Raw genomic sequence first — 18,022 nt, forward strand, 5'->3', positions numbered from 1 at the left:
AATATATATATATATATATATATCGTAAATTGTTAATGCATGATAAATTGGGAAACAGCGAGGACATTAAGTTCTCTAGTTTGTTAAATCTAATATTGAGATGCCTAAAAAGAAGTAAAATTTGTGTAAATCGATGCTGAGTTCTTTGGTCAATCTGTATAAGTACAAGTGTGAGTATAGGACCTTGAAATTCTCTCCAAAAAAATTAAAAATATGAATTATCTCTTCCTAACAATAAATTTATTTTAAGAAAAATATGATTTATCCAAATAAGCTAAGTATTTTCTTACACAAAGCAAGTGTAATTTTAAGTAAACTACATCGCTCTGTCATATGCACAGAAACAATTCTCTTGCGACATGACAAGAGAGAATCGATGCAATTTGCAGGTTTATTATCAAATATAATGGATCAGTTAATTGTAAAATTATCCAAGTCAGCAATTATGAGCCCGATAAATATTTCATTTGCATATAATAAGCATGTTAAATTATTTGTCATGATATATCTTTCATGCTTGCTTTGCACGTAACGACGCACATATGCTAGGTGGGTTAGGATATCCAGAGGGCACTCCTTTCTTCCCTTTCCTTTCCCTTTTTCCTTTCATACATATCTATTTTTATTGATTTATTTTCAATAATATGGTAGATGCAATTTAGTATAGCAAAGAATTTAGGATTTAAATTGGAATTTTTTAAAAGATAAATAAGAAATTTTAACCAAAATACAGAACATCGGAATAAAATCATGACCACTCTTATCTACATCAACGACATACCTTAACAAAGGTGTTTGAAACTCCAGCATCTCAAAGGTCTTTGGTAGGCATCTGATACTATGGTGAAACAAAAATCTGAACATGAAGACTGAAAAATGGAAGCATGAAAAAATATGTAAAATATTGATGTACCTGGATATCTGACAACTTAAGCATCCAAATATCTCCCAAAATAGTGAAAAAGAGTCTAACCACCTTTGAGACCTTAATTGCACCCTCGAATTCAAAAGGGATTTATCGCATAGCAATAATAGATGTGTAATTATCAATCAACTGCCGAACCAATAACCAGTGTGAAAAGATATCTATTAATCAACATATCTATCAATCAACAAATCACCATACAACTCTTGTGCAAAGGGGGGAAACCTTGCAAGGATAAAGGTGATTTTGAGCTCAAAAATAAGAACTTGTATAGGAATTATGATACAATGTTCCAGTTATGAGGGATCATCCTTGTGGTGCTTCAAACAAACTGTTGTTGGATTTTGTTCTCTCTCTCTCTCACCCAAAAAAACATGCAGCAAGGTTGACAGACGGCTTCAACGAGGCCGACCAGGATGAATTGCACATAAATAGCAATCTAGCCACCGATTTAAAATTCCCAGACTTTAAAGTAGATGCAAATTGGGTTCAGTCATTTGAAATGGGAAACTCCGTCCCATTTTTGAGATGGCCTAATGCCATGGGGCAAAGCCATTTGAACATATTTGGACCTAGAATCTGTTAACAAAAGGAGATTACATTATGTCAGAAATTGTATATGAAAAGAAACTTACGATGGAAATTGAAATGCATGAATGTATAGAAGGAGAAGACAGAGAGCTGTTGTACCTGGCTAAGATTTTTATATACACCAAGGTCAAAATGATGGCGATACTTCTGACCACTTTTCCTAGCTAGCCACATTGCTCGAACAGCCTCTCGATACTGATAGAAAGCTGGTAGTCAGACATACGTCACAACCAGAATAATACAAGAGAGCTTGGACTACACAAATTGAAGTCCAGATTATATACCCACCTCTATGGTTGTCATGTTGTGTGTTAGGAGATATATGTGCCAACCCAGCAGAGTACCTATAGTCAAGCTTAAGCTAATCATCACAAAACCGCATAAGACCTGTAGTGTATAGTCCCATTAGCAGTATCCTAGTCGGCAGAGTATTTCTCAAACGGAAAGAACTATAAAGATAAGATTGACAATAGCCCACATTTTAAAACCCATTATTCAGAACTAAAACCCATTTGATTTTGAATTTCCCCTTGCTTTGTCTTATTTGTTTTCTTGTGGTCTCTTTAATCCACTAATTTGAGTAAAGCAATTGGATTTTCATAGCATAATATGAGAAAGTATCAAACATAATAGGCAGCCAAATGAATATGTTTATGTCGAACTAGAGGAGCCGGACCTAGTTTGCTTCATATTCAACAGTATAAATAAAAGTCAATGAAAGGATTTTACTGTGAGAAATAAAATTTTCAACTATATGTCACAGAAAGGAAGTACAGGGTACTCTAAAGTTGATGCACACTGCATAAACTGTCCATTAAAGGGTATAGAATAATGGCCACTCTCCAAACTTGGATTATCATGCACTATAGCACAGAAATATGGTCTGAGAACAATTTTCGATGTTTGCAAACATAATTTTCCCAAATATGCAAAATATATTCAATGTTTAAAGGGCAGTCTATCATGCTGTATGCTACATACAGATCTAACACATCAAGATGAATCTAGACCATTCTTAAAATTGAGAGAGCAAATTACAGACAAATCATACATATTAAATGCAATTTACAGAGGTAGAAGTCCAGTGCAATAAACCTAATTAATTAAAGCAATCATGAACAAAACATACTTACATAAAAAAGCTTGCGAGAAGTTCTGCTGAAATCATGATCCTTTTGAAGGATACTACTCACAAATATCACCTGAAACATTTTAATGTAGCACCCCATACATTACTGTCACAGTTCAGTGACATATTGAAGATAGTATATTGTCATTAAGGATTCAAGTATCCAAGACATGCTCATGTCCCAAAATTAGTTAATTCCTGGCAGGTCAAAGCATGCACAAACCGTAGAATAGATGGATCCTGTAGCTGCATGTAAGATAAAGATGATGAAGGGCTTATAGTTTCCATAGCCCACGCAATTACTTATCCAGACACAATGATGATCCTGCAACCAACAGGACATAATTACCTTTTGTTTGATGATTCAACAGACAAGAAAATAACCTGAACATTACTATTAAACATTAAATATTTAAGAAAAATAAAAATCATACCTACCATTTTTAACACACACCTTTTGCAGACTCGACAATGGTGTGATCGAGGAGGCTTGTAAGTGGAGCACTTATCACAATATCTTGAGGTTACACCCTGCTGGAAGCCATCTGAAAATTAGGATCTTACATATCACTAGAAACTTTGAGATTTGATGATCCTTTGTAGTGCTCAATGAATTTTTATATTTGATGCAAAAAGATATGTCAAAACAAAATAACTTGGTTTCAGAAACCTAGTAGATTAGATACTCTATGGAAGTGACCACTTCTAGTTTTACTAACTTAGCAAACTATTGCCTTCACTTCTGTATGGCAGTTGAAAGATATAAAGGTGCCCAACTTGGAAAGAATATGGTTGGAAACATAACATAAATGCCGGCTCTTATAAATAGAACTGCCATCTCTATTACAATATAATCAGATAAAGATGTTCAATTCTAGCCACAGTCTTCTTCCATGAAGAGACCCTTATTATGGAGGGTTTATCGTGTTATAGATACTCTATCATTCGTGAGGATATTAATCCCATGAATAGTGGTACAGACTCAGGAGAGTCAATCTATCATTGTGGATGAGCTATTATTAAACACCACTGGTCCCAAGCCTGGACGAAAAGGATGGAGGATTGATGTTGGTTTGACAACTAGTTGAAAAAAGCATGTCAAATTATAAAATGGTTATGTTTGAATTTGTATTAGTATCTCTTATTGACGTTTCAAATTTATCAAAGCATTTAGATGAATTTTCTTACATTTGATTACCCAAAGCAGCTTCCAGAAGAGCATATTTATTGGACAAAGTAGCAGTTTCACCACACTTTGTGTTGGAAATTTGGAAGGTGATTCCAAGTATTTGACATGAGGAAGTCTCTGAATTTATATGCAAATAAATGGCCATGCTCTTAACATCATTACCAAAGAAGGAGAATAAAAAGAAAAGGAATAAAAAGGAAAGAGCATATTTTTATCTTTATAGGAACTTGAAGGAAAATTGATACATTAGCAAAAAATCTTGCTTGTCGTCCATACAGATTTCATCTGCCTTAGCAAAGCCTTGCCAATGCCTCCCACTAGAGGAAACTATCAACAACAGAATAAAGCGTGGCAAAGTGGACTGCCATACTTCACTAGGGGACTAGAGTTTCAAGCAGGCCTTTTCCTCTTTATACATCAATTGCAATCTTGCTTCAAGAAAACCTAAGAGTAGTTTCAAAACTCCCTGCAACGCCACTCAGTAACTCCAAAGAAGGGTGTAGCTTCATGGTTACCATCAGGAGAACTAAGCTGTAGAAATGTAACCTAGAGCCGAATAGAATCGAGATAAGAAGAACTTCTAGGCTACATAGTCTTGATACAGTAGTCTGGATACAGATAAAGGTTAATAAACCATCTATGAAAATATATCCAGATATATTCTTATACATGAAAACTTGTAATTCAAGTGGATAGTTGACAGAAGAAAAAATGACTATACTATAATGTTGAAACGAAACCTAATACCAGATCAGGAATTCATGAAAGGTAGGTATGCTCAAAGAATGCTATAAGTTTGTTTGACAAGTCATGAACACTGAATCTAGGTGAGCAAGCTCAAAGTCATCTCAGTTATGCAGGGTTTTGCTCAGATCTAAATTTAGATCTGATACTACTTAAAAATCTTTCTTAAAAATAATTATGCAAGTTCCCCTTCGTCAAAACTCCATTAAACTATAATGCCTAGACCACAATTTCTACTCCACAGGGATTATTTGGGCTTTCAATTTACATATTTATAGAATCTTGATATTGTTCTGTCAAGTATTTAACTTGGTTGCACATATTGACGGGATCAACCAACAATACAAGATCAGATATTGTCGTTGAATCGTGTTCTTGTGCTTGCTCAGACATATACTTTTGTCCAGACATGTGACATGACAAAATGGTTAGCTAACCTATAACCAAAAAGAACTATTTTTTTTTTTTACTGACCAGACTTCTTTTTCATCATGTGACATATATAACTCCCATCAGCACCCAGCACGGCAGTGTGGGGAAGTCAGAACAACAGTTGAAAATCAGAAGACCTGAAGCAGAAGAGGTCTGAGTGCTTTCTGCTACAAGGTCAGGAAACAAGGGTTCTAAGCTTTGAGAAGACCTAAAACAAACCCTCAACGTCGAACTCACTTCACAGCAATCAAAAGGACGTGTAGCAAATTGTTAAACTGAGTTCATTCAGCCTAATTATGCACCTATCCTAATGGTAATTTACAGATCTTCCCAGTAACCAAAAATTCAAGAACTGCGTATCGCCTGCAATTGGTCCCCGACGAAGCTTTCTACTAATCCCAACAAAAAAAGCAGCAATATTTTCGTTAATAATAGTAAAGAATCTATAACCCCAAATTGTAGCCTCCGCAGCAGGGGATTCGAGGTTTCATAAAAATTTTACAATCTACTCATCCAGCAAAACAGCTCAAGATCCAATTTTTACCACAAAATCATCATAACATGATCCAAGTCAGCAATTATCACAACCAAGACCATAATTAAGAAAAGAAAACACCACACAAAATCAAATTAAGAAAAGAAAAGCAACTGACTTACATGTTTGGGGGGATTTTCCCAGTCTAGGGCAAAATAAGTGGGAACGCCGCCGGGATCTTTGATGACGGCGACGAAGAACGACAGCAAGCTCATGAAAGCGACCCAACTAAAGATTAGATAATTAAGGAACCCTAGAGATGTGCTGAGGCCCAACCAGTCCTCGATGAAGACAAAGACCGTCGTGTAGTAAACGAACCCCATCAGCGAGATCACCAAGAGAACGGGAAGGGACAGAAATCGGCCCTTCTTGTCCCCCATCTCCGGTCGAAATCGGAGATCCTCGGTAGAAGAGACGGGAGACGAGGCGGGGCGGGGGTCGGAATAGGGGATTTGGGAATTTTGCGAGGATTCGTGAGAAAATTTTTTTTATCTTTTATTAATTGGAATTTGGACGAGGCCAGCTCTTGAAATTATAACGCGAAAGCCTTGGGATCGACTTTGTAAAATTGAACTGAAGTCGGCACAGGCATGACCGATAGTAGGTTGATTAGGCGACTCCTCCTCCAGGAACTCCCTACCTGTATAAATATTTCATGTTACTTGCCTAGGTAGTTTACTTGCGAAGAATTGAGCTTAGCAAGAATAAGTAGGCGTTTGTTTACTATGCCTTAAAAAACTTATGCTAAGTAAACTACAATCGAGAAAAAAATACTGAGAATAGTTTAAATTAACATCCTAATTACTTTTGTACATAAGCCTTCATAGAACTTAAATATTATATTTTAATTTTTTTATTAACTCCTTTAATTTTGCTGCTAACTCTACAATTATTGAAGTAACTTCATTGCCCGAGAAAGAATCCATTTGGCTCTTTTCATCGATAAGCGCAAATTCATTTTCAATATATGCCCACTAAAATGCTTTGTGAAAGTTCCATATGTAATTTTGTACCGAAAGAGTCCTATAGATAATTTTAACTTTGCACCCATAACCACATGCACATTAACATAATTTAACACACTTATAGTGGGAACGATGCAAATTTATCATCAAGAATAACCGTAATGATAATTAAATAAGACTTAGCTAGAAAGGTGTGGAAATCACTCGAATGGCTTCAAAATCAAAATGAGAAAAAATAGTTTCTTGAGTATGAGTGTGAATTATCTTTTGCCAATTAATGAAAAATAGGTGAAGGATGAAAGTTGCATGTTTATAATATCCTCAATAATTTATGAATAGTTAATTTGGACACCAAGCTACTCTATCCTTATATAAGATATGAGGGGTGGGATTGTTGCTTTCTAGTAGATGAGTTTATTAACTTTTATAGATGAAATGAAAGAGGAGATGAATGGGCAAGAAAACTGGCCAATTATATGCAATCCTAATTTTTATGTAGATGAGAAAACCACCTTTTTCAATGGTTTCTAATTACAAAAACATTAGGATTGATGCGGCCTAAGTTTTATCGACCTTCTAGCTTCTCTTTTATTCATGTCTATAAGGCAACAACAACTAGCCACTATAATCTTGTAATCTATCATAAGTTTTTCATGGAATCAAGGCATTCAAACAAGTGTATGCTTTTGTGTTGTATCAATGGATATCCTTCTTACAAAAATCTCATGTGACAAATAATAGAATTATATCAATAGTATTATTATATTATTCATATATGCATCTTATACTACTGCTATGCCAAAAGAGAAATCAAATGGAATAGGAAAGAAAAGATATATGAAGAGTCTATGAATAAGTAACTTTTCAAGAACCTAGACTTCCAAGTGTAAGAAATAATATCCCAACCTTCTCTTCTCCCTTTAGTTAAATGAATGATTAGAACTATTTTCACATAACACAGATTCCGTTGCGAAGCATGAGTTTGCCTCTTAGTGTCTTTTATGGCTAGCTGTTCAGTCATTATTATCGAATGATTAGACGAGAGAAAAAATGTGGGCTCCATTCACCCATAATATCACTATTCTCTTGTTTCATCTCTAAGACTATATCTTAGCAACTCCCCAACCAATCTCTATTTTATCTCTAAATCTATGATATTGTTGTTCCCTAGTATATATAGATTCTTCTTGGTTTTAATCTTTCCTCTCTATGGGAGAGAGAGAGAGAGAGAGAGAGAAAGCTTCAATACTAAAAAAAAGAGGCAATTTAATAGTCAAATTATATAAATTCTATTATGATAAAACTAAAATTATTTTTTAAAGTAAAAAAATAAATCAAAATGATCATTATTGGCATCCTTGCTTCCTTTAACCTGCATCCTATGCAGGCTCTAGTCTTAAGCTAAATGAGAAGGAAAAGCCACCCTTCTACTTTGAAGGCAACTAAATTTTAAAATGAATTAATAGCAACTAACTGATCATTCTATTGTTTTGTTAAACTAATAATCCGGCGCACACAATAGATTGTTTAAAGTTACATGGACCTGAGTGGCTAGTAACATTGAACATCACTCTAGATTCATCTCTTTAACACTTGTTTCTTGGAAGCAAGCACACAGAAAATGCACTTCACTAGGCTCCAAAATAATCAATGTGAGTACTTTGAGATCCAAACAAACAACCTATGGTTCTGTCAATCCCTACTTAGCATAACTTTATGCGCATAATCACATGCTAGGGCTCGAAGATAAGACATGTGCATGTGACCTTTTGTATCAAGAATTAAGAATATGTATCATGGCAGGCTCACTTCCATGTGTATGGACAAGTGTGCACATGCATACAATGCGTGCAAGGACATACATTGCGTGCAAGGACAAAATAGATTACTAAATCAACGATTACTTTGGAGCTCATCTTTTCACTATTACCACAGTTTTCACTCCTTAAATCTGCATTATATCAGAAAAATCCCTTATAAATCACTGCATACTCGAGTTTTCCAAAAAAAGAGGAGGAACAGTGACTGCCTGCAAGATTTTAGAACTATAATATAATAATATTTATATTTTTATTTAAAAAAAACGTCAGCATAAATTTGTTAGAATAATTTAGGAATCATGTAATAATCTGCGTCACTTGTAATATTGGCGTGGTAATTGGGAGAGAGGTTAATGGTTTTCCGGGTGGGTTCACAAAAACAAGGGGCGGGCGGGCAGGGACAAAGGATCCGTACAAACTCTTGTATATAAATCTCGAATCTCTGGTCAATAATTAAAGCTATTCCGATTCTATTAGATTAAGGTTGGATCACACTAACAATAAAACTATTAAAAAAATATATATGAGCCGGCCGGGCACCACGGATCTCCAAAGTTTTTTTTTTTTTGCCCCTAGAAAGCAGGGGAACCTAGATCTTGAGAACGGTGCCCATTATGGACGCCAGTGCATCGAAACTAATTAACGGTACTAGGTTGTTGGCCATGATAACGGCACGGTCTTGTACATGATAAAAAAAAGATCACGGCGTGGTCCTGATCGAAATAATGATGAGGCCACCCGGCGCCCCACTCGACCAAAAGATTCACGCCTAGCTTGTTTAAGCCGAGCAATTCGTCGAGTGGGTGGCGACATCCCACGATACACTCCTCACCGCCTGTACCATCCTGTCTCAGTACCAGCATTCGGCGCTGTTAGTGGAACAAACATTTGTTTAGCCCTACATATATATATATATATATATTTATATCACTATGATGGGGATGACACCTAAAATCGTGTACTCTTTGTAGTTCGTTATATGTTTAGTGGTTGGTATTGCAGCGTACGCTCATCTGAGAATCTAATAGAGCAGCAATAATAACCTAGGAAGAATGAGTGGTGCATGTTGTTCTAAAAGATTAGACGACAATCTAATCCATTGATTAAGATAAAGTACGGAGGATGAAAGAAGGGCGGTTCTTTCACGTCTATCTATCGCATGATAGCTTTTTTTTTTTTTTTTTTTTTTTAATCTCAAGATGATGATCGTGCAATCTGATGATAGATTCTTTTACTGTCTTTCTACACCTATTTTATTATAAATAAAAAATATGGTAAAAAATGAAAGAATCTCCAAATGCTAAACGACAAAAGAAACGGTTTGATTGTCAGCTCATATAAAGCAAATATGGATCGGATATTGATGATATTCAAATTTGCATCAATTCAGATATATTCAGCTGATCAGTATGGATGCAGATGAGAAATTGAGTATTGTGAAAGAAAGAATAACCTATATTGTATAGATCTCAAGACGACGATTGCACAATCCAATGATAGATTCTCCTACTGTCCTTCTACACCTATTTTATTATAAATAAAAAATATTGTAAGAAATGAAAGAATCTCAAAATACTAAACGACAAAAGAAATGGTTTGATCGTCAGCTCATATGGAGCAAATATGGATCGGATATTGATGATATCCAAATTTGCATCAATTCAGATATATTCAGCTAACCAGTATGGATGCAGATGAGAAATTGAGTATTGTGCAAGAAAGAATCACCGATACTGCTTAGATCTCAAGGCAACGATTGTGCAATCCAATGATAGATTCTCCTACCGTCTTTCTACACCTATTTTATTATAAATAAAAAATATTGCAAAAAATGAGAGAATCTCAAAATGCTAAACGACAAGAGAAATGGTTCGATCGTCAGCTCATATGGAACAAATATGGATCGGATATTAATGATATCCAAATTTGCATCAATTCAGAAATATTCGGCTAACCAGTATGGATCCAGATGAGAAATTGAGTATTGTGCAAGAAAAAATCACCTATATAGGAATCGGTTTACGCATGTGTACACCTTTCTATTCTCAAAAATGCGTCGGTGCAACTGGAGTTCAATTAAACATCAATTTGGACTTCTGATATCCACCAGGGCAAGGCAGCCGAGATATGTGGTTGATGGTGGACTACGTCAACCAAGCCTTCTACAAGTTTGGGAACTTCTCTGGAATTTTTAAGTGTCCGACTCAAAATTATGCATCAGCATAATGAATTCTCCAATATTTTTAAGTTTCTAACTATAAAATATTGCCTAAGGTTGTGCTTACCCCAAGTTCGTTGCCTCATTGTGCTTCTGGGTAGCAGAAGAGCCTAGAACAGAGATCTTTAATTTTATTTCCCTTTGCCTACTTGTTAACCTCCATCCGATAAATTTTGTGAATTCACCTTCTCAACCTACTCAAAGCGTCCTCCATATTTGTCACACCCATGAAAATGAGCATGAAATTTACACGACTCTTACCATGATTTGATGGATTAACCGTCCTTCTGCCCATTATATAAAGCTTATGGTTGAAATGATGTTCATGGACTCAGCATTACAAACATTGATCAACAAAAAAATCCTCCTTGTTTGCCAATGAACAAAAGGTAACGACAATGCGTCACATCTACTAGGAGGACAGGTTCTCTGCTAGAAGCTTTGACGTTCAAGAATTGGACCCGGTTAATTCCACCAAATGGATCTCTGTCCTTTTATTTTAGTGGACTCGCCAACACACACACACACACACACACACACACAGAGAGAGAGAGAGAGAAATCTTCTACAGAAAATATGAGCAACTAAGTGAAGCTATAATATAGATTGATTGATAACAAAGCGACAAGCTTTTAGGATTGATCTGTCATAAGATTGAACGTCATCATAATGGACAATTAATGCAAAGAACTGCTAGGATTGGTTTGTTATAAGATTGAGCGTTATCATAATGGACCGCCACCATGTGGTTTTTCATGTTAATTACTTTTTGGCATGGGAATTTGTGCCTTAGTGGAAAGCTATAAGTAGCATCTCATGATTTTTGAAATTTCTCACTTGTTTATCTACATCGGATGGACAGGCTCATGGTCCAAACCTAGACCTCTGTTTTTACTTTTTATGGATAGTATTAAGGTAAGCAAGACTTGAATGCCAACCTTGTACTATCATTGTTTGATTAAATTTCCTTGTACTATCTTTACATTGTTATCTCATTTCAAGGTAGGTGATTAGATCTTATTACTGCATCACCACCTTTTTTAGGTTTTCAGGTTATTGCTCATGTACTACATATTTCGCTTCTGAATATTGTTTAGAGGAGAAATATTAACCCCAAGCAACTTAGCTATATGTAGGGTTCAAATGGGTTAGGTCGGGTCATGAGTAACCCTGACTCAATTCGATTTTTTATTCGGGTCCTAATTTTGGACCCAGACCTGATCCAATAGAAGATTTGGTCGGGTCGGATCCATGTGTAACCGGATCCAACCCCAAAAAATTAAATCTGAGTTGGGTCCGATTTAAGTCAACCCATCTATGGCTTCAAAACTTGTGTTTGCATTCCCGCAAAGCTGCAACCCGTAGGCCCAAATAATTTTACAGATTCAGATCGGACAGGTAGGGTCATAGAATTGAAAACTCAAAATTTTCCAAATTTCAAATTGGTCGGGTCGGGTCTAAATTCAGTAAACCCAAACCCGATCCGAAAAATGGAACGAGCTCAATTTTAGAACCCGACTGGCCCTACAAGTCCTCCAAAATGCATCAGGTAGGGTCACGGGTCAACCCAACCCATTTGCAGCCTTAGCTACATGTGATATTGTATGTGTTTATTTGGGAGTTGTTAGCTGTGAGAGAAGGTGCAAGCATGTGAGAGAAATACTGGCTTTTCATGTGGACTGAAATCTTGCATTCTACTTGCTAATCATCCTGCAATGGATCTGCTATTTGGTATTTGATCAAGCAAAATTGTTGCTCTTCTGAGATACCCAAAACCATACATGAATCTGGTTGTTTTCAATTAGGACATCCAAATAACGTCTACTTTATAAATCACCAATCCCATGCATATTACATAGTCTTGCAGGTGCTGTGCAGTCACAGAGTGGAGTGTGGGTTTCAAGAGACCGATATCCTTTAACTCGAGTAATGGAGGCCAATCCAACTCAAGCTAGACTATGATAACAAATTACTAATGAGATAGAATAATTTGAATTGTAACTGAAGTGTTACAAATCATTGAGGAAAAGTGCACCAATCCAACTTAATAAAATAAATGTATTGAACCCCATTTGATCTATTAGGTGGCATATATATATATGCTTTGGTTATGGATTCCATATATGAATGTACGAAGTATTACATCGACTCCTGTTGGTGTGGCTGGTGAGTCTCATAATGTTTGCCAACACATCAGCTGATAAAGCAATGTCCTATTTGAAGGATATAATCATTAGGTTCCTCCATTATAGTTGAGTTGTCTAACTTCGCAGTTAACAGAAAATAAAGACAGTAACATGATCTCACCCAATAAAACGAGAGCTTCATGCCCGACTGAATTTCCCTGTAGGAAATTTCTTATCTATCTATAGAAATCAAAAATTATAGCAAGAAATTATGGAGGCTACAAGTAAAGAACAAGTTCGAATTTCGAAGTATAGTTTGACAAATATTTGGTTGGCAGTTCATGGCGTTAGCTCAAGATTTGAGCAAACAATAACGAGTATATCTTTGGGACAAGCAGGCATATTACTTAATGTTCATGGTATTGTTAAGTGCCTGAATTGATTTTTTTTTTTAATCCATCACAGATGTGTCAGATATGATGTCAAAGAATCAATTCTGCACTCTATGCTTGTTCAGCTTCATGTCAATAAGGACAACTTTCCCTATAATTAGTTTGGCTAGCAAATGTCATGGGTACTTTGTTATCCCAAGTCTCAAGCTAATCAAGCATTATCATCTTCCAAGGAGCTTAAAAAATGGCAAGTTGGTCCTTTGGTCCTTGGAAGTACAAGATCACAACCGAAGCTGAGATAGTCGGGTTGGTCTCATTTTGATCGAGGCAAAAAAAAAAAACTATGGTTGGAGGATTTTCCTTCTTTTATTCTAAATTAATTGTTGAAAAATTATATATTCTTCCATTCTATGATTTAATAAAATTGTTGTAGAAGAGAATTAGTTGTTTTTTGAGGGGAAAGAAGAAGCTATAGCTATAATTTTCTTTCTGAGCAATATGGGTGTTGCTTATAAGGAAGCATAAAGCGTGGAACTGTCCATAGATATGGGTTGAAATATCACAAGCCATAACTCTAGATCAATTTATTTATATATACCCCTTCCGGGTTCCCCTCCTCTCGCTATCCTCCTCTCTCTATCAGTCTCTCTCTTTCTCTCCAGCCACTCGGGTTCCTTACTCCGCCCATCCTTGGAGAGCCATGACTCTCTAGGTGGAAACGCATCAGATCTTGGGGAGGAAGTTGGGTTTCAGCCGGTTCTCGGCCAGAATCCGGCAGCCTTCTTCTCATATTCCTTCTTATTCCTTTGCTATCCTTCTTCTCTTATTTCGTGTTGTTCCTTTGCGATCCTTCCTATTGTTATCAAAACGTACGTCATCTCAGTCCTTATTCTCTCTAAGAGGGGTGATCAGGAAAGGAAATAGTATCGGAGGATTTGGATCTCCTTTCATCTTTCGATTCCTTTGGTTGCTGAGAGGGGATTTGGGTGGCGGTATCACGCTAGAACTGGGGAGGCGTTGGATTCCTTTAGTGGAGCCCACCTACTGGCTCTTTATCACCCAGGACTTGTGTTCATGGGGCTGGGGAGCTGTGCATGGAATGGATCTCGTTGTTAGCCTTGTCGCTGCTGCTGCTTGTTCTTCTGGATCCAAATCTAGAGAAGCGTCCGTTTTTTTCTTTTTCCTTCCAACTTACCTCGCATCCTTATTCTCACATGGATTTCAATTTTCCTTTTTTACTGTCATTTTGGATCCACCGCTGCTGCATGGGATAAATCGGAACAGTCGGTGTTTGCGGGTGTAGCATCATCAAGATTCACATAGCCCTGGGCGATTGCGAGTTGGCAACATGGTCCCAAATGAGAATCTTGATGATGCTGCATCAGCAATAAGCGACTATACTCTGGAATATGCTACTGCCTTTGGGCTGCCATTTTTTACCCTCTCCATTGAGGTTAGATCTCTTTATATTCATCTCCTTATATATATATATTGAGAGACGTTCCTTATAATGGTTTTTCTCCTTTATCCTTCAAGTATGTTTGAGAATAACGTTATTCACGGAATAGTAATCCATTGAGGTTGGATTTCTCTATATTCATCTTCTTACATATGTTTTAAGAGTCGTTCCTAATTGTTAAACTCCTTTATCCTTCAAGAATATTTGAGGATGACCTTATTCACGGAATACTAATTATGTGTATTTGAAGCTTGATATGCTATGCTGCAAGCAAATCTGATGGTTGATCCCATGAGCTCATACTTGTCATATACTTCTCATTCTTCTGGTAGAGATTCAAAGGATCGACTTGCTTATGGAAACAACGATGATTTTATCATTTTGGTTCGCAGGTGAATTAATTAACGTGGATAGACGTTATGGCCCTTGCCTATAATCTTATATGTTGATGTTTCAATTTGTGCAAGTGTTTATTTGGTTGCAAGGTTTTCATTCTTGAGGTCAATGGCTTGCCCCTTGTTCTTGTTTCTGGGAGATCAAAGAGTATCATCAAGGGATTGTGGTTCCAGCAAGGTCAGGCTCCTGCAAGCATCCATTGAAGGTAATATTGCTCCATATCACCACAGGGAAGTTTCAACTTTTTGAAAGCTTGAATTTTTGAAGTTATACGAAAAGAAACAAGAAGGTGACACACCGCTTGTGCAATACTTGTTAATAATAGCATTCAGCTGCAGGGAAATTTTTGATTCTCTTTGACGAATGATCCTCTTTCACGATGATTGAATTGATTAATTTTATGAATAGATTATTGGGATCTTTGGCTTTCGTACAAGATCCCAATGAATCAAAGGAAGACAATAAGAGGAGAATTTTTTTTGGAAAAAAAAAGGCAATAAAAGGAGAAATAGGTTCCTCTCCTTTTTCCTACATGCATTTCTTTTGGATAAAAAGGGGACGAGGGGTAAGCGACTGGGGCCTTTTATTCAGAGAACAAGAACCTGCAGCATATTTCATTTAGCCCTATTTTCTTCTTCCTCTTCCTCCTCTCTCTCCCTCCCTCCTTCCCTCCCTCTTTCCCCCTCCCTATCCCTCTGGTGAATGTTTTAATTTTAGTGGCTAATCATGATTTTATGGCCATTCTTGCTTTGCTTGCTTTGTAGATCAAAGATACTACACTTTCCTGCTTGCTTTGTAGATCAAAGATGCTACACTTTCTTGCTTGCTTTGCAGATCAAAGATACTACACTTTCTTGCTTGCTTTGCAGATCAAAGATACTATATTTATTGTGATGAAAATACCACAAGATAAATCATTAGACAATCGTACTCCTGAGCATTCATTCTTCAATGGTTGAGCCTCCAGTTGTAAGTTTATCTGTTATCCACTTTATTTTCTTAATGAAGAGTGCTCCCATCCTTTGCATCAAAAGAGTAAGTTCGTTCATCCATGGGCTTTGGAGTCTGTCTATGAATCTACGGACTAGTAAAAGGTATTATGGGTTTTGTTGGATGAATTGTTTTGAGATCCCTTCTGAAACTTTTCTTGTAGCAATGCAAAGCTGGAAAAGATTTTTCTTGAGAAAAGCATAGCTAAAGAAAAGATTTGCTTTAAGATTATATCGCAGATTTTTATTAACTGAAATGAGAGATAACATAATCTGTAATCTGAAACACGAGCCTCGGAAAAATAGAAAAGGCTTTCAAGAATTTAGCGTGATCAAATAACAACAACAAAAAAGTACTTCTATCTGTTATATGTGTACCAATATAAACTATCTGTATGTTCAAGAATGCTGTAGAATGGAATGTCACAAATTAATGATGCTTCTATCTATTGTATGTGTGTGGATAATCACAGATAGGTTTTAAGTATATATATATATATCAATTGTTTCTGCTAATTCTTTTCTAGATGTACTATTTATCTACTGTAATTATTTTATTTTTTTTTGAAATAGAGTCAGATAACGTCTGGGTAAGTTCATTTGAGCATTCTGAAAGAACTTATCAATGGAAGAAAGGACTATGAGACATGGAAATGCCCTTAGATGAAAGGAACCCAGAAATTATCGAACAGAAAAGGAGGTTTAGCCATTAACACTCATGCCCATCACTCATGCAAGTGGACCTAGCACGAGGTACATTTTACTAGTAATTGTATGTAAGGTGGTCCGAGCCCTAAGGACATCTTGCAGAGAAGTGTCTGAAAAGTGAATTCCACCCTTCTCTCTCCCTATGTACTATGGCAAGAATGTATACATTGAAAGAGCATATACTCTATGTTATACTTCGCCCCTTCAGCATATTTTGTGTACAAAGTGCCATACTTTAAGATACCATATATACCATGTATTTAGAAACAGCAGTTACTCGAGCATCGTTAATTACTTTAGCATACACGTATACAAATAACTGTTCTTGTATGTATCCTCTCTCTCTCTCTCTCTTTCTCAGATGGGCACCAGACTGCACGTAGTTTGGTCTTCATGTAAGTCGACAGGTGCCTACTTTTTTCCATTACCGGTACAATGGTACATGAACTGAAGAATCTCAGAGGAAACTTTAGCACTTCATAAAATTAAGCCACTGCAAAGTGGCTTTCTTTAAGAACGACATCCGGTCCATATGATGCAAATTGACATTTGCTGTCGCTCTAGCATTTTGCTTTTCAGTCATTAAAAGATATCTTACCTGCCTGCAATTTCACTCCTTTGTTACCTTTGATATTCTTTCTATTTCACACTGAAGTTCTCAACCGGTTGGTCTCTATAGGTTCACAATATTGGCTTGATGTTGCTGACATGTTTATGTGATGAGCTCTCACTAGAATGCCTCCCTGCTTATTGTACTTGATGTTTAGACAAAATATTTGATGGATATAACTTGTATTTAGTCGATTTAATGCTTTTTCTTTTGTTGGGGTTGGGAGGGGATGGGGAGGGGGGAAATTTGGGGAGATCACATAGCACCAATATTAGCTGTTAGAACATATCCCACAGACTTCCACAGCCATAGAAGAGACCTTAAAGGATAATTAGAAGGTATCGTCTACCATTCTTCATGCCAGGCTGTTATTTGTTTTACTCAAACATAGGCTTGCATTTGGAAGGTCCATGGTGCCATACATGTTTACATCTCTTCAAATTTGTTCCTTCATCACCCTGGCATGAAGTCAGGCCTTGAATCTCTCAACAGCATGACAGTCTGCATTTTGTAGGATGCCATTGTCATACTTCACGATGGACATCTAAATCTCCAATTAGTTCATTCTATTAAGAAATCACCACTTGTCTCAAAGCTGATAGAATGAGATAAATTTATTTATATATTTTATATTTTCTTACACTCTCTCTCACATGTAGGCTGGATTTTTTTTTTAATGGGTGAGCCCAACATTCAATACTCACAGAGAAACACCCCCGCCTCTCGAGCTTTAGGAGTCAAATAATATTATGGTCCTAAGAAAATGCAGAATATGACGATCTTTTACTGATCTC

At 36.5% G+C, this 18,022-nt stretch overlaps 2 protein-coding genes across 4 annotated transcripts; one reads left to right on the top strand and one right to left on the bottom strand.

Annotated features, from left to right (window-relative positions):
- Positions 1-1,023: 1,023 nt before the first annotated feature.
- Positions 1,024-6,065, bottom strand: LOC103714875 (probable protein S-acyltransferase 15). Of its 3 annotated transcripts, none has more exons than XR_605284.3 (7): positions 5,668-6,065; positions 3,084-3,179; positions 2,869-2,970; positions 2,650-2,718; positions 1,805-1,903; positions 1,616-1,722; positions 1,024-1,504 (listed from the first exon to the last, which is right to left on the bottom strand). XR_605284.3 is itself a non-coding variant. In XM_008802315.2 (7 exons), the coding sequence occupies exons 1-7, from the start codon at positions 5,923-5,925 to the stop codon at positions 1,415-1,417; spliced, it is 810 nt and encodes a 269-aa protein (XP_008800537.2). In that variant the 5' UTR covers positions 5,926-6,059; the 3' UTR covers positions 1,056-1,414. The 3 variants fall into 3 exon arrangements, 2 of the variants coding, with proteins under 2 accessions (XP_008800537.2, XP_008800538.2); XM_008802315.2 differs by having other exon boundaries at positions 1,056-1,504; positions 1,616-1,711; positions 5,668-6,059; XM_008802316.2 differs by having other exon boundaries at positions 1,056-1,504; positions 1,616-1,711; positions 3,084-3,176; positions 5,668-6,057.
- Positions 6,066-13,951: 7,886 nt separating this feature from the next.
- Positions 13,952-17,462, top strand: LOC113463236. The gene is made up of 3 exons (XM_026807611.2): positions 13,952-14,917; positions 15,011-15,126; positions 16,484-17,462. The coding sequence occupies exons 1-3, from the start codon at positions 14,787-14,789 to the stop codon at positions 16,552-16,554; spliced, it is 318 nt and encodes a 105-aa protein (XP_026663412.1). The 5' UTR covers positions 13,952-14,786; the 3' UTR covers positions 16,555-17,462.
- The last annotated feature ends 560 nt before the right edge of the window (positions 17,463-18,022 follow it).

Source organism: Phoenix dactylifera, chromosome 17, assembly GCF_009389715.1.
Source record: "Phoenix dactylifera cultivar Barhee BC4 chromosome 17, palm_55x_up_171113_PBpolish2nd_filt_p, whole genome shotgun sequence".
NCBI classification, from domain to species: domain Eukaryota; kingdom Viridiplantae; phylum Streptophyta; class Magnoliopsida; order Arecales; family Arecaceae; genus Phoenix; species Phoenix dactylifera.